Source organism: Jaculus jaculus, chromosome 13 (assembly GCF_020740685.1).
Source record: "Jaculus jaculus isolate mJacJac1 chromosome 13, mJacJac1.mat.Y.cur, whole genome shotgun sequence".
In the NCBI taxonomy this organism is placed as follows: Eukaryota; Metazoa; Chordata; class Mammalia; order Rodentia; family Dipodidae; genus Jaculus; species Jaculus jaculus.
The window spans coordinates 25,488,801-25,512,319 of record NC_059114.1 but is presented as its reverse complement, the minus strand read 5'-3'; the positions used below and the strand labels follow the sequence as shown (position 1 = coordinate 25,512,319).

Below are 23,519 nucleotides of genomic sequence, written 5' to 3'. Positions count from 1 at the left end.
TACAAGCAAACATTTGGACTGTGTAAACATTTACTTAATGCTGATGAGTCAGATGTTTGATTTTGAACCTGCATTTTATTTATTAGAATGTTTCAAGTATAATAGATACTTTAGCCTTTCATTGTAAAAGTATGAGTATTGAATTTAGTAAAATGAACTTTGTTGTCATTCTGAAAACATGACATTTTTGTTTCCTTCCAATGAGGGAGACCCACCAACCATGCATAAAAACAATACAAACTTCGGGCTGGAGAGACGGCTTAGCGGTTAAGCGCTTGCCTGTGAAGCCTAAGGACCCCGGTTCAAGGCTCGGTTCCCCAGGTCCCACGTTAGCCAGATGCACAAGGGGGCGCACGCGTCTGGAGTTCGTTTGCAGAGGCTGGAAGCCCTGGCGCGCCCATTCTCTCTCTCTCCCTCTATCTGTCTTTCTCTCTGTGTCTGTCGCTCTCAAATAAATAAATAAAAAATTTAAAAAAAAAATACAAACTTAATGTTAACTTCTGTGTACTTCCTTAGGAAGTATTTTCATTAGTATTTAAGTATTACTTGAGAAGACTTAAATAATTTTATTAGTGCATTTTTGTTCTCTGATTGCTGTATCTATATTTTCAGGGCTTTTGTCTTCCATATGTTTAGTTTGATATTTAATATACATTGTGTATATAACTAAATATATAACTGATAAAGATGGATAGTATGACAGTCAGTGTTGACCAGGGAAAGCGAAACTAATACAGAAAATTTTACCTTGGTAAAATCTGAAAGCTAGGTAATTTTATAACAAAAAGGCAATTGTCTTGTTTTATATTCACACTCAACTAGGCATCCATCATCTCTCGTAAAAAAGAAGCCAAAGCTGAAGAACTCCAGGAAGCCAAGGAGAAGTTAGCCAGCCTAGAGAGAGAAGTGTCAACAAAGACAAATCAGACCCGAGAATTTGATGGCACTGAGGTTTTGAAGGGCGACGAAGTAAGTTGTGGCATCTCATTGGTCAAGGTTAAGACTGTTAGATTTTGTTTGAAATCATTAACATATTTGACTTTTAGTTTCTGTCACTCATGAGATTAGTAAGATAAATAATATTGATTATTGATGGCTGAAGTCACAGCAAAACATAAAAAAACAAAAAAAACATAATTCTTCATCTCCTTTTATAAAGTTAGATCAAGAGTATTTGAATGGATAAAGCCAAGTATGGTAAATGACTACATAGAGTTAAGTATTTTCCTTGTGCTTTGTAACTTATAACCAGTTCAAGTGACAGAACACATTTGGATTCGTAAGCCTTGCCTGTATTCTACTAACTCTTACAGGTTTTGAATTTTTAGAAACCTGAGCAGCTGTTCATGTCCTAACTTCATTTTGGGCTTTGAAATGTTACTGAGTTCATACTGTGAAAACTTGGTGGTGTACCTTCACTGTGGTAAATACAAATGAGTTGTTCCCATGGTCCCATTTTTTCTCTAGTGCTTCTGCTTGCAACCTTCCATATTGCCTTTAAGTTTGTAGAAGTAGTTCATTTAGAAAGGTAGCAGTTTGTTGAAAAAGTTCTTGGGAACCAAGCAATGGTAACTCATGGCTATAATCCCAGCACTTGAGAGGCTGACACAGAAGATCACTGTGAGTCTGAGGCTAGTCTAAGGCTACATATTGAGGTCAGCCTGGACTACACTGAAGCCCTGTCATTATAATAACAAAAATTCCTCTGGTTTTTAACATCTACTTGCAAATTGATTTAAGGCAAAAGTATTTTTAGTGATACTTGGAAGCTAAAAGCATGGCTTGATGACATCTTTGCTACCCAGGAAAGGAAAACATTAGTCATATATGCAGCAGTTTTGCTGTACAAAATGCATGCCACTTCCTAGTACTTTTTTCTTTAAAAACTGCTGTCCAGTGACAGGTATTCCTAATTGCATGGCCACATGGGCATGAACTGTGCTTCAAGTTCACTTAGATGTTCTGTCTAAGCAAATATGAGAGAAAAGAGCCCAATGCCAAATTAGCCTTTAGTTTTGAGAGGCCATGATGAATAGAAGTATCTAGTGACAGAAAAAAAGAATATTTTAAGTGGAAAAAGGTAACTTTGAAGATTATAAGGCCAACTTAATTTCTAAGTGATACTTGATCAAAACTAGAACAAATCAAGTAAATTATTTGGCAGTTACCTAAAAGAACAGAAGGTATTGGGGAACATTATGCATAATTTTATAAAGAACAAGTCTTGGTAGATCAATTTTATTTTCAACTTTGTTAGATGATAGGCCATATGGACAGAAAGGAGGAAGCTTGTTACACTTAAAATTATGTAAGATAACTGGACTTCACTAGGATTCTGATTTGGCACTGCATGGTAATCATCAAAAAGTCCTATATTTTTTCACTTATCTGTTAAGGAAGTTGGCTGAGAGGGTATTAAGAAACAGTGGGGCCAGGCATGGTATCAAGCATGACTTTAATTCCAGCACTCGGGAGGCAGAGATAGGAGGATCACCGTGAGTTGGAGTGTGCCCTGAGACTACATAGTAAATTCCAAGTTAGCCTGGGCTAGAGTGACATCCTACCTTGAAAATTTGAAAAACCAAAAAAAGAAAGAAAGAGAGAGAGAGAAAAGAGAAGAAAAGAAAAAAAGCAGTGGGGGATAGAGGGATGGCTTAACAGGTAAGGTGCTTGCCCTAAAAACCAAAGGACCCAGGTTCAGTTTCCCAATTCATGTAAGCCATATGCACAAGATGGCACATGCATCTGGAGTTCTTTCAGTGGCTAGAGGCCCTGGAACACCCATTTTCTTTCTGTCTCTCTCTCTTTCTCTCAAATAAATACATAAATAATTATTTTTAAAGAGCCAGGCTTGGTGGCGTATGCCTTTAATCCCATTACTCGGGAGGCAGAGGTAGGAGGATCACCATGAGTTCGAGGTCACCCTGAGACTACATAGTGAATTCCAGGTCAGCCTGGGCTAGAGTGAAACCCTAACTTGAAAAAATAAATAAATAAATAAACAAACAAACAGTGGGTTAGAGTTGAGCATGGTGTCAGGGATTGCCACAAATCTGAGGCCAACCTGGACTGAGTTTCAGGCCAGTTAGGACAAAAACAAATAATAACAATAAGAAAACCAGAAAAAAAATATACAGTGTTTGGGAAGAATGTCATGCCAGGACTCACATGCGGAGTGAGGGAGGGTGTACTTTCTATACAAAGCTCTGTGCTAGATGCTTTACATGTGCTTCTTTGCTTCTTGGGGAAGTATTACCTTTTTTGGGGGGGGGGTCAAGGTAGGGTCTCACTCTAGTCCAGGCTTACCTGGAATATGCTATGTAATCTCAGGCTGCCCTCAACTCACAGTGATCCTCCTACCTTAGCCTCTGAACTGTTGAGATTAAAAGCAAGTGCCACCATGCCTGGCTTTATTGTCATTTTTATACTTATGCAGTTAGATGAGGCTCAGGGAAATAATAGCACTGCCCAGCTAATAACTGGTATCCACATCCTGTACATGTTTGTTGATCTTTAACAAATTGCTTAACTTTTCCAAGGGTGTCCATCGTAAAGCATGATGATTGCTCTTTATTGTCTTAGAAAAGCACAAGCAATAATGGATAGCAAAGCTCTGGAAAACTCGAAGGCTTCATCAACACATAGCATCTGGCACCTGAAGTCATCATTCACATGAGTGTGGGCTAGTACATGTGCAAATGGCAATGGCTGGAGAGGCTAAGATTCAGTCATTTGAGTGCAGATCTTGGCCTGCCACTCATCATCTGGGTGACTGGGCAAGTTTCTTTGTCTTTTTTTAGAATATTTATTTATTAGAGAGAGAATGGTCATACCATGGCCTCTAGCCACTGCAAATGAACTCCTGACGCATGTGCTACCTTGTGCATCTGGCTTTACATGGGTACAGGGAATTGGGCTGGGGGCTGGGTCCCTTGGGCTTTGCAGGAAAGTGCCTTAACCACTGAGCCATGTCTCCAGCCCTCTTTATCTCTTTATATACCACTCTAAATTGTGAACATTACCAGGATAATGCTTTATAAAGATAAAGATTTACTTTGAAGACTAATTGCACTAGTATCTGTGAAGTTCTTAGCACTGGCCTTATGATAAACTCCAGTATGTTGCTCCTGATATTTTTATGGTTTTGTTGTCACTTAAATGGAGAATTTGAAAGTTACAACTATAGTTATCAACATAATATTTGAAACCAGTATTTTTCAGACTGTAGCAATTCAATAGAAATAAATATGAAATAGTGTCTATGGACTGGAAAGATTTCTCAGTGGTTAAGGCACTTGCCTTTAAAGCCAAAGAACCTAGGTTCCGTTCCCTAGGACCCACATGAGCCTGATGCACAAGAGCATCTGCAGTTTGTCTGCAGAGACTGCAAGCCTTGGCATGCCCATTTTCTCTCTCTCTCTTTCTATCTCTCCCTCTTCCTCTCCCTATCTACCTGCCTCTTTCTCCCTCTCAAGTAAATAAAAATTTTAAAAACTAGGGTCTGCTTAGGGATAAGTAACCTAGATTCAAGATGGGATAAGATAGTGCTGGAATTATTTTAGCAGCCATTCACTGAGCAGTTACTGTGTGCTTTGTCTTTATATGTTTAGTAATAGTTATACAATCATATAAATGAACTTGTGCATGTGCATAGTATGTGTGGTGTATGTATGTGCACGTAGTGATATTACCAGATGCTCTTGCCTGATGTACCTACCCTATAGGCTTATTTGTGGTGGCCAGAGAAAAATATCAAGTATGACCCTCCATTTCTCACCTGCCTAATTTTTTTTCCTTGTACGAGTCTCCTGTTGATTCTAGAGCTTGCTGTGTGTAAGCCCCAGCAATTCCCTGGTCTGCTCCCCACAGGACTGGGGTTACATACATATATGGCCATGCCTACCTGTTTATGTGGGTTCTGGAGTTTTAAACTCAGGTGGTCTGAGGACCCCTCAAGCCCTCATGCTTGTGCACTTAACCTTGAAAATAATTAATTTTGGTTGTTAACTTGATTAGATTAAGAAAAACCTAGAAGCCAGGCATGGTGGCGCACTCACCTTTAATCACAGCCCTTGGGAGGCAGAGGTAGCATCTCTGTAAGTTCGAGACCACCCTGAGACTACAAAGTTAATTCCAGGTCAGCCTGGGCCAGAATGAGACTCTACCTCAAAAAAAGAAGAGAAAGAAAGAGAGAGAGAAAGAAAGATAGAAGGAAGGAAAGAAGAAAGATCTAGGAGATTAGTGAAGCAAACCTATGGGTGTGTCTGTGATAGCAGTTCCAGAGAAAATTACATTATGAGAATTGTAACATAAAATCTCTTGATTATCCCTTGATGGAATTGTATTAGGAAGTTTGTGAGTTCAAGGCTAGCCTGAGCTACAGAGTGAGACCATGTCTCAAAATAAATGAATAAAGAAATAAATAAAATTAGTGAGGCCCTACCTTGAGAAAACAAAAAACAGACAAGAAATAAATAAAATTAAATATTAAAATTTGATATCTATACTGAAAAAGTAACTCAGCTGGGGTAGAGTGCTTGCCTAGCATACACAGAGCCCTAGGTTTGACCACCAGCATCCATAAATCAGGCATGGTGGCACACATACATAATTCCAGCACTTGGGAAGAAACAAGAAGACCAGAAGTTCAAGACCATCTTTCCCTACATAGCAAGTCCAAGGCTAGTCTAGGCTACATGAGACTCCTCTCAAAAATAAAAGTACTGTCTGGATTGGGGAGATGGTTCAGTAGTTAGAGGCATTACTTATGCCTTCCAACTGTTGGAATTGAAGGTGTGTGCCACCAGACCCAGCCTTTTTGCCTTTTTTAAAATAATAATTTTTAGCCGGGCGTGGTGGTACATGCCTTTAATCCCAGCACTTGGGAGGCAGAAGTAGGAGGATCACCGTGAGTTCAAGGCCACCCTAAGACTCCATAGTGAAATCCAGGTCAGCCTGGGCTAGAGTGAGACCCTACCTCGAAAAAACAAAAAATAATAATAATAATAATTTTTAGAGATAGAGAGATGATGGGCCAGCGATTTAAGCACTTGCCTGCAAAGCCAAACAAACCCAGTTCAGTTCCCCAGTACCCACATAAAGCCAGATGCACAAAGTGGTGCATGTATCTGCAGTCCATTTATACTGGCTAAAGGCCCTGGTATATAGATAGTCTCTGTCTCTTTTCTCTCTCTCTCTCTCTCTGCTTGCAAATAAATAAAAATATTTTGGGGCTGGAGAGGTGTCTTAGTGGCCAAGGCAATTGCCTGCAAAGCCTAAGGAACCAGGTTCAATTCCCCAGTATACACATAAGCTAGATGCACCAGGTGACATAGCTCACCTGGTTCATATACAGTGGCTAGAGTCCCTGGCATCCCCATTCTCTGTCTGCCTCTCTTGCTTTCTCTCTCTCAAAATAAATTAACTAATTAAAAAAAAATTAAGCCATATTAGCTAGGCATGGTGGCGCACACCTTTAATCACAGCACTCAGGAGGCAGAGGGAGGAGGATCACCATGAGTTCAAGGCCATTCTGTGTACATAGTGAATTTCAGATCAACCTGGGCTAGAGTGACACCCTACCTTGAAAAAAAAATAGCCATATCATAATATATGTATTTTTTTAAAAATTATTAATGATTTCTGGGTAAGATGGCAGCATATTGGCCACACCAAAGCAGCCTAGGGAAGGAAATAAGCAGACAAACAGCAATGTTCTACCAAAAGGTGAAAGTGTATAAGTTATTATCAACCATAGCAGAGAAGGAGAGACTCAGATCTTCTAGAAAGGAAGAAACCAGCGAGAAACCTGCCAACAGCTCTTCCTTGCTCCCATGCAGCCCAGAGCTGCAGGAGGATAAACCGAGTGGAGAGATTTTCTGCTCACATCAGTCTCTTTGCAAAGTTAAGAAACCTGAAGAAGAAAATAGCAGAAACCAGCTGAGCAGCTGCTGAAGGAGATCACAAACAGGACCAACTGAGCAGCTCTGGTACAACTATAGACAGCCTGCAAAGTCTCTCATGCCCCAACCTCCAGCCCCTGGCAGCAGGGCATCCAGCACAGCCAATCAGAGCACCAGATCCTCAGCACAACAGAGAGTGATCAAGGTGGGCACTCAGCATTGGTAAGATGGAAGCGATCCCCAAAAGGTAACAAGGCCTACTTACACAAAGGCAGGTACATAGGCCTACACAGGAAGTGCTAATCTCTCTTTTTATATCAGGGTAGATTATATGTTACATATTCTTGGTTGGCTTTGCCATTCTCAAATAAGCTATATTTTGGGGTTGACTGTTGTTACCTTTGATGTTTCCAGATTCATAGGGCCTTTGTTTTTTTATTCTGTCATTACTGGGGGCAGGGTCTGACTCAGCCCCAGGCTGACCTGGAAGCCATTTCAAACCAAAAATTCCAACCTCCCAATTGACAGGAGTAAGGGTATAGGGTAAAACAAACCCTTAGGGACTTTGGCTTTATTAGATTATCTGTTTGTTTTAATCCCCAGTACTACATAAATACTTTGTGCTGGTTTTGATTGAATGTGTGTACTGCTCAGTTGAATTTAGAATCTACCAGTAAATTACTCCACTGAATTTACTAGAATACTTGAATAGCAGGCAAACTCAACACCTAGGGTCACTCCTGCTGTTTTCTTGTAGTATAAGAGATACTCTTGTCACCTTATACCCCTACCCTGAAGATATATAAAGTCAGATTTACACAGCTAAGAACACTGTAGATAATTAGAAAACCCAAGCATTGCTAGGCATGGTGGTGCACACCTGTAATCCCAGCACTTGGGAGGCAGAGGTAGGAGGATCACTGTGAGTTCAAGACCACCCTGAGACTACATAGTGAATTCCAGGTCAGCCTGGACTAGAATGAGACCCTACCTCGAAGGAAAAAAAAAAAAAAAGGAAAAAAAAAGCAAGACAGCACAATCCCACCAAAAATTATAAATCCATTAGAAATGACCCCCAGTGAGACTATTTTAGATGAAATGCCAGGCAAAGTTTTCTAAAAAATATGATGATATCTATACTCAAGTCATAGGAGTCAAAGAAGAAAACAAACACCTAACACAGGAAACCAACTGAATAAAATAAGAAGTTCAATACAAGACATGAGTAAGGAAATAGAAATAATGAAAAAAATACCAATAAGAAATATTAAAAATGAAAAACAGTCAAATAGAAAACTATAGAAAGTCTCATCAGTAGAATGGAACAAGGAGAGGACAAAATATCTAAACTAGAAGACCAAATGGTGGATCTCATACAGTCCAACAAAGAGAAAGACAAACACAAAAAATCAAGACAGTACAATCCCACCAAAAATTATACATTCATCAGAGAAGGGCTTCAGTGAAACTGTTTTAGATGAAATGCCAGGCAAATTAAAAAAAAAGTACTATATTGATGTTCAAAGAAATCAATGAAAATAATCAAAGAAGAAAGCAAACTCCTGAAGGAATCCCAAGAGAACACAGGAAACCAACAACAGAAAACTCTGTAGAAAATCTTACCAATAGAATGGATAAAGGGGAGAACAGAATATCTAAAGTAGAAGACCAGATCTAATACAGTACCACAAAAAGAAAGACAAACTAATAGGAAGGCATGAATGGGAATTTCAAGACATTTAGGACACTATGAAGAGATCAAACATAAGAATTCAGGGCAGCCGGGTGTGGTGGCGCACGCGTCTTTAATCCCAGCACTCGGGAGGCAGAGGTAGGAGGATCGCCAAGAGTTCGAAGCCACCCTGAGACTACATAGTGAATTCCAGGTCAGCCTGAGCCAGAGTGAGACCCTACCTCGGAAAGGAAAAAAAAAAAAAACACCAAGAATTCAGGGCATAGTAGAGGGAGAAGAATATCACTCCAAAGGTATTTTCAATAAAATCATAGAAGAAAACCCCCCAAATAGGGAACGAGATGTCAATACACATAAAGGAAGCCTCTAGAAGGCCAAACAGACAAAATCAGGAAAGAACCTCTAATCATCCTATTATAATTAAACTACAGAACACACAAGGCAAAGAAAATATACTGAAAGCAGTTAGAAAAATCAAGTCTCATACAAAGGCAAGCCCCTCAGGATAAGAGCAAATTATTCAACACAAACTTTTAAAGGCCAGAAGGGCTTGGAATGATCTATCCCAAGTTCTGAAAGATAACAACTATCAACCAAGATTACTTTATCCTAAAAAGCTATCGATCCAAATTGATGAAGGAATATGGACATTCTGCAACAAAAACAAGTTGAAGGGATATGTGAACAGTAAACCAGTTCTACAGAAAATACTTGTAAGGATCCTCCATGCTGAAGAGAAAGAAAAGCACATACATAATGAAACAGGAAAAAATAAACCATGCTCAAATAATTGCAAATACAAAAGGGTAAAGGACCCACATGAGCCAGATGCACAAGGGGGCACATGCATCTGGAGTTCGTTTGCAGTGACTGGAACTCCTGGTGTGCCCACTCCCCCCTCCTTTTTTATCTGTCAAATAAATAAAAAATATTTAAAAGAAGAAAGTCCAGGCATGGTGGTGCACACCTTTAATCTCCCCACTTGGGAGGCAGAGGCAGGAGGATCACTGTGAGTTTGAGGCTGCCCGGAGACTACATAGTGAATTCCAGGTCAGCCTGAGCTAGATTGAGACCCTACCTCAGGGGGTGAGGGCAGGGGAAGAAGAAGAAGAACAGACACAAATCAATAAAACTAGAGGTGAAAAAGACACCATTACAACAGATATCAAAGAAATTCAGAAAATCATAAGGACGTACTTTAAGAACATATATTCCACTAAGTTTGAAAATCTGAAAGAAATGAATGATATCCTTGATTTATATGACCTATTAAAACTGAATCAGGATGAGATTTAACCACTTTAATAGACCTATAACAAGTATGGAGATCCAAGCAGTTATCAAAAATCTCCCAACTAAAAAATGTCCAGGCCCAGATGGATTCATAGTGAATTTTACCAGACCTTCACAGAAGAACTAACACCACTGCTTCTCAAACTTTGCCATAAAATAGAAAAAGAAGTTCTATCAAACTCCTTCTACAAAGCCAGCATCACCCTGATACCAAAATCAGACAAAGACAGAACAAAAGAAGAAAATTGCATACCACTGTCCCTCATGAACACAGATGCAAAAATTCTCAATAAAATATTGTCAAACAGAATGTAAGATTATCCAAAATATCATTTACCCTGACCAAATAGGCTTTATCCCAGAGATGCAGGGATGATTCAACATACACAAATAGATGAACATAATATACATATAAATCGACTAAAGGACAAATATCAAGCCAGGCAAGGTGGCACAAGCCTTTATCCCAGTACTCAGGAAGCAGAGGATCACCATGAGTTTGAGGCCACTCTGAGACTACATAGTAAATTCCTGGTCAGCCTGGACTAGCGTGAAACCCTACCTCAAAAAAGAAACAAACAAACAAAAAACATGATCATTTCAATAGATGCAGAAGAGGCATTTGACAAAATCTAATATTTCTTCATGATAAAAGGCCTACAGAAGCCGGGCAAGGTGGCGCACACCTTTACTCCCAGCACTCAGGAGGCAGAGATAGGAGGATCACCATGAGTTCAAGGCCACCCTGGGACTCCATAGTGAAATTCCAGGTCGCCTGGGCTATAGTGAGACCCTACCTCAAAAAAAAAAAAAAAAAAAAAAAGAAGTCCTACAGAAACTGGGAATAGAAGGAACATATCTTAACATAATAAAGGCTATTTTTGACAAACTTACAGCCAACATAATACTAAACAGGGAAAAACTTGTAACTGTGCCACTAAAATCAGGAACAAAGTAAGGGTGTCCACTGTCCCCACTTGTATTTAATGTAGTACTGGAAGTCTTAGGTATAGCAATTATAGTAATAAGGCAAGAGACACACATAAAAGGAATACAAATTGGAAAGGAAGATATCAAATTATCTTTTTTTGCAGATATGGCTCTTTACATAAAGGACCCTAAGGATTCTACCAGCAAACTGTTAGAGTTGATAAACACGCTAACAATGTAGCAGGATACAAAATAAACAAACAGAAATCAGTAGCCTTTCTGTACACTAACAAAAAAATGTGCTGAGGATGAAATAAGGGAATTACTCCCACTCACAATTGCCTCAAAAAAAATAAATAAAAAAAAGAGGGCTTCCAGTTAAGATGGTGGTGTAGGAACCATGCCAAAGCAGCCTAGGGAAGAAAAAGCCAAAAAAAAAATAAAATAAAAATCCAGCAAAATACACTTCTGTACTAAAAAGTGAGGTGTATAAGAAAATGGCAGCAGAGAAGTAGGAGAGATCCAGAGCCCACATAGGCAGGCAGAAGCGACTCGAGCAGCAGTGGCGGGCACCAGGTCCACAGGGTCACAGCTGCTAGGTTTGGCTTGAGCTTCAGGAAAAGGCAGGTGAGGGGATTTTCCACTCACACAGGAGCTCTTCCCAAACTCAAGAAACATGAAGAACCACAGTGAACAACAGAGGAGCAGATCACAAGGTAGAGGATCATATGGACCAGAGAGAGAACTAGAGCCACCGTCACCAGCATCCCCCCCCCCCACCGCAAGTGCAAGCGCCAGCAAGCACCAGAGACCAGCAGAAGGGAGATTACAGCACCCAGTACTGGCAACTAGAGCAGTGATCCAATGACCCAACTAGCCTACTTGAACCCACAGTGCAACAAAGAGGGACCCAAGCAGGAGCGCAGCATAACTGAGACCAAAATCATCCCAAAAAGTAACTGGGATTGCACCACATCAGTACCCACTTAATAAACCTGGCATATAGGCCTGAACTGGAAGTGCTAATTGCACCTTCCATATCAGGATAAATATGTTAAATCTGATGGATGGTCAGATTTGCCATTCTTAAGCTGTATTTTGGGCTTGTTATTTGTTGCTTCTTGATTTATAGTGGCTTTGTTTCCTCTTTTATTATACATTAGGGAAGGGTCTCACTTGGCCACAAGCTGACATGGAACCCTCAATAAACCAGAAATTTTAACCTCCTTGTTGTCAGGATTAGGGGTGTGGGGCACGACAAACCCTAAGGGACAGTTAGAGGATCTGGTTGTCATAATAACTACTCTTGTATAAATAATCTGTGCTGTTTTTCTTGAAAGTGTACATTGTTTAGTTAAATTTTAGAATCTACCTGTATTTTGTTCCACTCAGCCTACTTGAATACTCTCATAGCAGGCAAACCCAACACTTAGGGTCACTTTTGTAGATACTCAGAGTCTTGAGAGCCACACCTAGCACCTTAAGCTCCTACCCTGAAGACATATAACATCCAATTGATTGATACATCTAATAATACTCAGCTAACTAGAAAATCCAAGCATTAAATTAATCTAAGATGCAAAAATATATACATTATAATAGAAAAACATCAAAAATCAAGATAATATAAATCCACCAAAAAGTATTAATGCATCAAAAATGACCTCCAGTGAGAACGAGTTAGAGGAAATGCCTGAGAAAGATTTCAAAAGAATGATTATAAATATGTTCAAAGAAATCAAAGAGGAAATCAAAGGAATGAAAGAGAAAATAAAAGGAATCAAAGAAGACACAGGACACCAATTTAATGAAATAAAGAGGTCAATACAAGACATAAATAAGGAAATAGTAATAATAAAGAAAAACCAGTCAGAACAACTAGCAATGAAGAACACAGTTAATGAAATAAAATCTCTGTAGAAAATCTCACCAGTAGAATGGATGAAGGAGAGGACAGGATATCTAAACTAGAAGACCAGGTGGCAGATCTAATACAGTCCAACAAGGAGAAAGACAAACTAATAGAAAGTATGAATGGGAATTTCAAGATATTTGGGATACTATAAAAAGATCAAAAATAAGAATTCAGGGCAGAGTAGAAGGAGAAGAATTTCACTCCAAAGGCATAGTAGGCATCTTCAACAAAATTATAGAAGAAAACATCCCCCAAAATGGGAAAGAGGTGCCAATGCAGATACAGGAATCCTTTAGAACACCAACCAGACAAAACCTGGAAAGAACATCTCCTCACCATATTATAATCAAGCTATCAAACACACAAAACAAAACATACTGAAAGCAGTTAGAGAGAAAAATCAAGTTACCTACAAAGACAAGCCCATCAGGATTACAGCAGATTACTCAACACAAACTTTCAAAGCCAGAAGGGCTTGGAGTGACGTATTCCAAGTTCCGAAAGATAACAACTGTCAACAGAGGTTACTTTATGCTGCAAAGTTTTCCATTCAAATAGAGAAATCAGGACATTCCACAACTAAAGCAGGCTAAAGGAGTATTTGAAGACAAAACCAGCTCTATGGAAAATACTTGAAAGGATCCTCCATGCTGAAGAAAAGTAAAAAATAAAATAAAATAAATTCAAAGAATCAATGAAACAAAGAGTTGGTTCTTTGAAAGGATAAATAAGATTGATAAACACTTAGCAAATCTGGCCAAAAGAAAGAGAGAGGAGACACAAGTTAATAAAATTAGAGACGAAAGGGGCACCATCACAACAGATACCAGAGAAATTCAAAAAATGATAGGGTAATACTATAAAAACATATACTCCTGTAAATATGAAAATCTAAAAGAAATGGATGATTTCCTTGATTTATGACCTACCTAAATTAGATAAAAATGAGAGTAATCACTTAAATAGACCTATAACAAGTATGGAGATCCAAGCAGTTATCAAAAATCTCCCAACTAGGGCTGGAGAGATGGCTTAGCGGTTAAGCGCTTGCCTGTGAAGCCTAAGGACCCCAGTTCGAGGCTCGGTTCCCCAGGTCCCACGTTAGCCAGATGCACAAGGGGGCGCACGCATCTGGAGTTCGTTTGCAGAGGCTGGAAGCCCTGGCGCGCCCGTTCTCTCTCTCTCCCTCTATCTGTCTTTCTCTCTGTGTCTGTCGCTCTCAAATAAAAAATTTAAAAAAAGAAAATCTCCCAACTAAAAAAAGTCCAGGCCCAGTTGGATTCATAGTGAATTTTACCATACCTTCAGGGAAGAACTAACACCATTGCTTCTCAAGCTGTTCCATAAAATAGAAAAAGAAGGAATCCTACCAAACTCCTATGAAGCCAGCATCACCCTGACACCAAAACCAGACAAAAATAGAACAAAAAAAGATTACAAACCAATCTCCATCATGAACATAGATGCAAAAATTCTCAACAAAATATTGGCAAACAGAATACAAGAAATATGTCCAAAAGATCATTCACCCTAACCAAGTAAGCTTTAGTCCATAGATGCAGGGATGGATCAACATACAGAAATCGATAAATGTAATACATTATATAAATGGACTGAAGGACAAAAATCACATGATCATCTCATTAGCTGCAGAAAAAGCATTTGACAAAATCCAAACTCCCTTATGATAAAAGTCCTACAGAGACTGGGAATAGAAGGAACATATCTCAATATATTAGAGGCTATTTATGACAAGCCTACAGCCAACATATTACTAAATGGGGGAAAACTGGAAGCTTTTCCACTAAAATCAGGAACAAGACAAGGGTATCCACTGTCTCCACTTTTATTTAATATAGTACTGGAAGTCTTAGCCATAGCAATAAGGCAAGAGATGCACATAAAAGGGATACAAATTGGAAAGGAAGAGATCAAGTTATCATTATTTGAAGATGACATGATTCTATACATAAATTACCCTAAAGACTCTACCAGCAAACTGTTAGAGCTGGTAAACACTGAAGCAAGAAATTGCAGAAGACACTAGGAAATGGAAAAACATCCCTTGTTCCTGGATTGGAAGAATCAATATTGTGAAAATGGCAATCTGCACATTTAATGCAATCCCCGTCAAAATTCCAATTGCATTCTACACAGAAATAGAAAAACAATCCAAAAATTCGTTTGGAAGCACAAAACATCTCAAATATCTAAAACAATACTGAGCAACAAAAATAAGGCTGGTGGTATCACCATACATGGTTTTAACCTATACTACAGAGCCATAGTAACAAAAACAGCATGGTACTGGCACAAAAGCAGACATGTAGATCAATGGAACATAATGGAGGACCCAGATGTAGGTCCGGGTAGCTATAGCCACCTGATATTAGATAAAAATGCCAAAAATACTCATTGGAGAAAAGATGACCTCTTCAGTAAATGGTCCTGGGAAAACTGGATATGTATGTGTAGGAGGATGAAAATAGATTCTTCTCTCTCTCCATGCACAAGAATTAAATCCAAATGGATTAAAGATCTTAATATCAGATCGTAAACTCTGAAACTGCTAGGTGAAAAATTAGGGGAAACCCTTCAACATATTGGTCTTGGCAAAGACAGTCTGAATATAACCCCATTTGCTCAGGCAATAAAACCACAGATTAACCACTGGGACCTCATGAAATTGCACAGATTTTGTACAGCAGAGGACACTGTGAATAAAGCAAAGAGGCAACATACAGAATGGAAAAAAAAAATCTTTGCCAGCTATACATCTGGTAGAGTATTAATATCTAGCATATACAAAAAACTCAAAAAATTTAATAAGAAATCAAACATGCCAATTAAAAAATGGGCTATGGAACTAAATAGAGAGATCTCAAAAGACATGGCATATAAACATCTAAAAAAATGTTCTACATCCCTAATCATCAGGGAAATGCAGATTAAAACTACGTTGAGATGCCATCTCACTCCTGTCAGATTGGCTACCATCATGAAAACAAATGACCATAAATGCTGCTGAGGATGAGGAAAAAGAAGACCCCCCTTGTACATGTTGGTGGGAATGTAATCTGGGCCAGCCATTGTGGAAATCAATGTGGAAGGCCCTAAGACAGCTAAAAATAGATCTACCATATGACCCAGCTATAGCACTCCTAGGCATATATCCTAAGGACTCATCTCATTATCTTAACGATACTTGCTCAACCATGTTTATTGCCGCTCAATTCACAATAGCTGGGAGACGGAACCAGCCTAGATGTCCCTCAACTGATGAGTGGATAATGAAGATATGGCACATTTATACAATGGAGTTCTACTCAGCGGTAAAGAAAAATGAAGTTATGAAATTTGCAGGAAAATGGAAGGATCTGGAAAGGATTTTACTAAGTGAGGTAACCCAGGCCCAGAAAGCAAAGGGTCATATGTTCTCTCTCATATGTGGATCCTAGCTACAGATGATTGGACTTCTGTGTGAGTAGGAAGAAAACTCAGTAGCAAAGGCCAGTAAAGTAGAAAAGATATAAAAGGGAAAGAAAGTAAGGGAGAGGAGTACATAAGAGGATGGTATTGTATATATGTAAGTAGAGAAATAGATTAATGGGGTTTCAGGCCCAAAGTGAAGTCAGGGGAATAGATTGAGTAATGGAAAGGTGGAGGGAGGGTTAATCAAAATCTAAGAGGATATAAGTAAATCATATGGAATCCTACTTTTTGGGACAATGGAACACTCAGGAGCCATGGATTGTTGCTAGAAAATTTTCAGTGCCATGTATGGGATAACTTGCAGTGAGTTGTTGGCCAGTGAGGTCCCTGTTGCCCCCAAAACATTATAGGCTATTGCCGAGGTCCTTGGTTTCCCACCAGGAATAGATGGTATGACCCTATGGCTGAAGACTCCACATACTTGGGCTACAAGGCCACTGAGAAATCCTGCTGGAACTTTTCTGATAACCTGATAACCTCTTCCCTGTAGACCAGCTGACAGAAAGCAGGAAGAAGCCATTTTACATGCAGTTCAATGGGAGAAAGAGAAAACACCAGTGAAGATACTCAGCAGTGGATACTGCAAGCCTTATATTTGGCCAGTCAGGCCAAGTGAGCCAACAGGTGCAATAGTGGCACATCTATCATGGAAACTAACCGCCCTGTAATTGGACTGGAGGTCCGCTCCATGGAAGGAATACATCCCTGATACTGAAAACTTAAAACAAGGGTAGTCATGAGCCCTAGGGGTGTAACGTCTGTTGCTGTCTGATTAAATGTATATACTATGGTTATCAAACTGCCCAGTAAGCACTTCTCCTAATGTTCATACCCTTATATTACTGCTACTCTCACTTTTGGTAGAGAAGCTTCTCTTTTCAGATGGAAGTGACCTGGGGATGACTTAGAAGGCATCATGGTACTGGAAAGAAGTGACAGGAGTGCTCATTACTGTAATATATCTATCACACCTTCCAAGGCTCAGGGTCTATTGCTGAAGATGTGTCAGAAAGAATGTAAGGGCCAAAGGAAGGGTAGGACTCCTTACAGTGTGTTCCTCCCAGACCCTGGCATACCAATTCTCAACCCCCTCTCCTCCCTCCCTTCCTCTCCCTCCCCCCTCCCTCTCTCTCTAAAACATGGTTTGAAGGGGCTGGAGGAATAGCTTAGCAGTTAAAGTGTTTCCTGCAAAGCCAAAGGACCTAGCTTCAATCCTCCAGGCCCCATGTAAGCCACATGCACAAGATAGGGAATGCATCTGGAGTTCGTTTGTAGTGGCTGGAGGCCGTGGCTCACCCATTCTATCTGTGTCTTTCTCTCTCAATTAAACAAAACAATTTTTTTTAAACAGGCTTGTGGGCCAGGCATGGGGCACATGCCTTTAATCCCAGAACTCAGGAGACAGAGGTAGGAGCATCGCTGTGAGTTCAAGGGCATACTGAGATTACATTGTGAATTCCAGGTCAGCCTGGGCTAGAGTGAGAGCCTACCTTGAAAACCAAAAAAAGACAAAATAAATGGCTTGAGGACTGGAAAGATAGCTTAGCAGCTAAGGCACTTCCCTGCAAAACCTAAGGGCTCATATTCCATTCTCCAGGTCCCACGTAAGCAAGATACACAAGGTGATGCAACTGTGCAAGGTCACACATGCACACAAGGTAGCACAAGCATCTGGAGTTCAATTAGAGTGGCTGGAGGCCCTGGCACACCAGTTCTTTCTTGTTCTCTTTTTCTTGCTCGAGTTCTCATCCTCTCACATTAAAAAAGGCCAGTCTGTTGGGATTGCCTAAAACAATGAGTTAAGAGATGCTGGAGAGATTGTTCAGTGGTTAAGGCCCTTGCTTGCAAAGCCAAAGGATCCAGGTTCAGTTACCCAGTACCCATGTAAAGCCAGATGCACTAAGTGATGTATACATCTGGAGTTAATTTACAGCAGCTAGAGGCCCTGGTGACCCCATTCATATTCTCTTTCTCATATTGTCTCTCTCTGTTTCTCTCTCTTTCTCTCTTCCCTTGCAAGTAAATAAATATTTTTTTTAATTTTTTATTTATTTATTTGAGAGCGACAGACACAGAGAGAAAGACAGATAGAGGGGGAGAGAGAGAATGGGCGCACCAGGGCTTCCAGCCTCTGCAAACAAACTCCAGACGCATGCGCCCCCTTGTGCATCTGGCTAACGTGGGACCTGGGGAACCGAGCCTCGAACCGGGGTCCTTAGGCTTCACAGGCAAGCGTATAACCGCTAAGCCATCTCTCCAGCCCAATAAATAATTTTAACATGTGTTTTGAGAGCCAAGTGTGGTGGCATATGCCTTTAATTCTTGTACTTTGGAGGCTGAGATATGAGGATTACTGTGAGTTTGAGGTCAGACTGAGACTATTCCAGATGAGCCTGGCCTAGAACAAGACCCTACCTCAAAAACCCAGAGAGAGGCCAGGCGTGGTGGTGCACCCCTTTAATCCCAGCACTTGGGAGGCAGAGGTAGGAGGATCACCGTGAGTTCAAGGCCACCCTGAGACTACATAGTGAATTCCAGGACAGCCTGAGCTAGAGTGACACCCTACCTCGAAAAACCAAAAAAAAAAAAAAAGAGAGAGAAAGAGAGAGAGGTTTTAGAGTCAGATGTGGTTGCACAAGCCTTTAATCCCAACACTCAGAAGAATAAGGTCAGAGGATCACTGTGAGTTTGAGTCCATTCTGAGATTGCATAGTAAATTCCAGGTCAGCCTGGGCTAGAGCTCAAACAAACCAAAATGGGGCTGAAGAGATGGCGTAGCAGTTACAGCGCTTGTGTGCAAAGCCTAAGGACCCATGTTCTACTCTCCAAATCCCATGAATTACAGATGCACAAAGTGATGCACACACACCAGGTCACACATGCATACAAGGTGGCACATGCATCAATTACAGTGGCTGGAGGCCCTGACACACCAATTCAGTTCTCTCTCTTTTGTGCACACATACTTTCTCGCATTAAAAAAAAATGTGAAAGTCACTGGATTATATAATAGAGTTCCTTCTAGCACTAAGAATCTATAATTTCTGGATATTTATTATGAATCACTGACCAAGACTATGGGGTTGTTAATTGCCATGTGTGATTTTTTTTAATATTCTATCACCTATAAGGGAAACCAAATTTTTTTTAATTAAATTTTTTTTTTTATTTATTTGAGAGCGACAGACACAGAGAGAAAGACAGATAGAGGGAGAGAGAGAGAATGGGCGCGCCAGGGCTTCCAGCCTCTGCAAACGAACTCCAGACGCATGCGCCCCCTTGTGCATGTGGCTAACGTGGGACCTGGGGAACCGAGCCTCGAACCGGGGCCCTTAGGCTTCACAGGCAAGCGCTTAACCGCTAAGCCATCTCTCCAGCCCGGAAACCAATTTTTAATTTGAAGTTAATGTTAGATTTTAATAGAATCCTCATGTGGCTGTATCTTAGAATCAAGCTGTAAGTGTAAATTATCACCCTTCTGAGTTCAAACAACTTCACGTACTAAATCAGGATCTTACTGATAAATAATCTTGGTTTTCCCTATTTTTGGACTATTTAAAAGTTTTTTTTCATGTAGAAATACCTTATTTGCATAAAACTTGGTGTGATTAGTGTAGTGGTTTGAATTAAAAGTCCCCCATAAACTCGTGTGTTTTGAATGCTTGGTTCCCAGCTGATGGTGTTTTGAAAGGTAAAGCCCTGCCGGAGGAGGTGTATTCCTAGGGGTATTATAGCCAACTCCCCCGTGGGGAACCAGAATTTAGCTCACTCCCTTGCTGTTTGCCATCTGCTGTGGCAGAAGTGATGTCCAGCTTCTGCTCATACCATGCTTTCCTTGCCATCATGCAGCTTCCCCTCAAGACTGTCAGCAAAAAATAAATACTTTGCTTCCATCAGCTGCTTTTGATCTGGTGCTTTATCCCAGCAGTATGAAGGTTGCTACAACAATTGGAGACAACAGTCATGATTATATCAATAAAAGGTTGCTGCCATTAATATGCTCTCCTGTGAAACTTAGGGCACCTGTGACAGACCAAAGTATGATTGGGTTATGTACGGAGAAGGGTGAGGGGTTGCTTACAGGACCATGGGCAACTGATGCAAAGGCAGCTGCATCACCAACAACTCCACCCCAGCATAAGCGAAGACTTGCAGAAGCTGCCTTTCTGAAGTACACTACAAGGCTTGCAGGCAGCTGGGCTGGTCAGAGTCTGCCCCCAAGCAGTTGTTTACCCTTTTATATCCTTGGGGAGGGGTCTTTTAAGTTATGGCTCTGGCAGACTTGACCTCCTGAGTCTCCTGAACTTTTCCCTTTAGGGGAGAGGTATGTTTCAATTCAAGAAAATTACTACATATTATTCAAAGTCACAACAGTTGTTTACTGTTCCTCTAACCTTGGGGATGGTCATGTGCTCTTTTAACTTTCAGCTCTCTCAGACGTCTTGAGGCCCTCTTTCTTTCCAGAAAGGAATAATATTTTCAATTCAGAGGTATTTACTATACAACATATGCTTCTTTAAACATAGTAGAAAAATATTGGGCTTAATTGGTGACTCATGGCCTGAGGTCCCTAATCCTGTTTTTCCATCCCTTGCTTCGCTCCCCCTGGTCCTGCTGGAGTGCACTCACTCTCATAGCACTTTTTTTGTTTTGTTTTGTTTTTTGTTTTGTTTTCAAGGTATGGACTCACCCTAGTCCACACTGCCCTAGAATTCATCATGTAGTCTCAGGCTGGCCTCAAACTCATGACAGTCCTCCTGCCTCTGCCTTTGCTTCTCAAGTGCTGGGAGTATAGGTGTGCATTGCCACACCTGGCTCACTTTTTCTTGCATGCAAGAATATATGGCATTCTTATGGATACTTGTTCAGTTTTTGTCTTCCCTAAGAACCAATAACCTCTATGATGGTAGCGGAATACCACCATTTACAGCATACTGGGTACTTTGAATAAAGGTATATATATTTTTAACAGAAAATTAATATTAAAATGTCTTGGCACTTCTTTACCAAGTTCAATTGATGAAAAGATTAATTATGTGTAACTTTTCATCCTAACCACAGATGTTTACTTCATCATGTAGTTATTTTTACACACCTGCCTACAAATTTAACTTTATCTACCAGCCTCTAGCCAATTCTTTGGATGTTATTTTTGCCATTTCATCGATAATCTAAACTCAAAGACTTTGTGTTGATGGCAGAGCAAAGACCAAAGCCTGAACCTCTTATTGTCTTGCCATATAGCAGCCAGTAGTATCTCTGAAGGCTTAATACTGTTTTGTTTTGTTTAAAAAAAAAAAAAACCATGCTGCCACACTGGTATCCTTTCCCAGAGTAGGATTTTTTTTTTTTTTCAATAGCAGATAATGAACCCTGGTAAAGACTGTATTCATAGCCAGGCGTGGTGGCACACGCCTTTAATCCCAACACCTGGGAGGCAGAGACAGGAGGATCGCTGTGAGTTTGAGGCCACCCTGAGACTCCATAGTGAATTCCAGGTCAGCCTGGGCTAGAGTGAGACCCTACCTCAAAAAAAAAAAAAAAAAAAAAAAAAAGATTGTATTCATGCATTAACAGGTTTGGTGTGTGGTCATGTACCCCATTGTGTTTTTCTCCCCTAACTGTTAGAAAATCAGCTGTTTTGCAGTAATAGCAACTTGGAAAATGTGCTTAGTCAAATAATATTAACAAGCAGCTTTTGAAATGCCCAACCAATTCATTCTCCAACTACCAGCAGAAATCCTAGAGCTAAATTGGAAAGATTATGAAATCATCTTGAAATACTTCAAAGAGAAGTGCAATGAAGATAAGGGAACCCTGGCAAGATTTGCCGCAGCTGTCAGTTTCCAAAAAATGGGGAATCAAATTTTGACACTTGTAATTGAATCATCCACCCTTCCCAGTGGAGCCTAGGAAACATGGGGTATTTTTAGAACCTTTCCAATCACATTGTACTCTTTGTGGCAGGACCTGAGGCCCTAGAATCTCAAGAGATGGAACAAAACAGAATCAAATAAGCTTGGCTCAGCTCACCATAATAGAAGTCATATATTTTGCATGCAGTCTAGATAGTGTCACAATTTAACTGCAAATTTAAAAATTTCCCTGTATTTTCGAGCATTACCTATTTGGGAAGCAGCTGAAACACTCAGCAATAGTAACAGCTGTGTGGTGATGATCTGATTTATAATAGAAGCACACAGAGACCTTCGAGAGTGTGGTTAACTGTGTTTCAAGATGGATAGATAGTCCTTGGCCACCAGCTTCATCTAAGACAGATTTCTACTAGCATATATCATAGTGCTTATTATAGACTCTCCCAAAAGAAGGAGCAGCTAACTAGCTTCTGCCATGTGTACATAATTATATTATTCATGCTTGGATGGCTAAGATTTTCTGATTTAAAGTTATACATGTAATACAGTTGGGAAAGGTTACAGTAGTATTTTTATGTGTTTATATAGCACTAGCTATGTTGAGTGCTTTGAAAAGACTGTCATTTTAGAAGAAAACAAAGGTTGCTTTGAAATGTTTTTTTTTTTTCTCCTTAAAACAGAGAGCAGCTCTGAGACTAGACTTCAGAGAATGCACATAATTTGATGAAGTATAGCATAAAAAGAGCTTTTTTGGGTTTTCTGCAAGTCTGATTTTAGACAGAACACACAACTCAGACACAAATTGGGAAAAATATGCAGCCTTTGGACACGCTGATGCTACTTTTGAACAACTGGTAGCTAGCTCATCTCCTAATTCCCTCAAACCCATTTGTATGTATTATTTACAAATTCTTTGGCAAAACAACTGAAAAGGTGTAATTAAATTAAGACATGGAAAACACCATTGATATTGGACTAACAGGGTTTGAGGACAAAAGTAAGATCCAATTGCTCTAAGTAGAAAATTGGAAACTGAAGTTAATCTTGTCTCTATAGTTGTATAGTTGTGTGTGTGTGTGTATGTAGAGATATGTGTGGGTGTGGTTCACAAATATGATACTTATTATATGATTGCCTAATTCTTTTTAAAATAATTTCTATGCTAGATATTGAGATACAAAATTTGAAGTGATAGCAGATTGTTTTTTTCTTTTCAATTTTTTTTATTAACAACATCCATGATTATAAAATATATCCCATGGTAATGCCCTCCCTCCCCCCACTTTCCCTTTGGAAATTCCATTCTCCATCATATTCCCTGCCCCTCTGAATCTATCTCTCTTTTATTTTGATGTCATGATCTTTTCCTCCTATAATGATGGTCTTATGTAGGTAGTGTCAGGCACTGTGAGGTCATG

The 23,519-nt window shown here is 39.9% G+C and overlaps 1 protein-coding gene across 3 annotated transcripts in view; it reads left to right on the top strand.

The window, feature by feature from the left end:
- Ift81 (intraflagellar transport 81) overlaps positions 1-23,519 on the top strand; it is a 144,812-nt gene that overhangs the window by 42,860 nt on the left and 78,433 nt on the right. For all 3 annotated transcript variants that reach the window (XM_045133106.1, XM_045133103.1, XM_045133104.1), the window contains one exon: positions 823-969. In XM_045133106.1, coding sequence (XP_044989041.1) covers positions 823-969 — 147 coding nt within the window. The remainder of the gene's footprint in view (positions 1-822; positions 970-23,519) is intronic.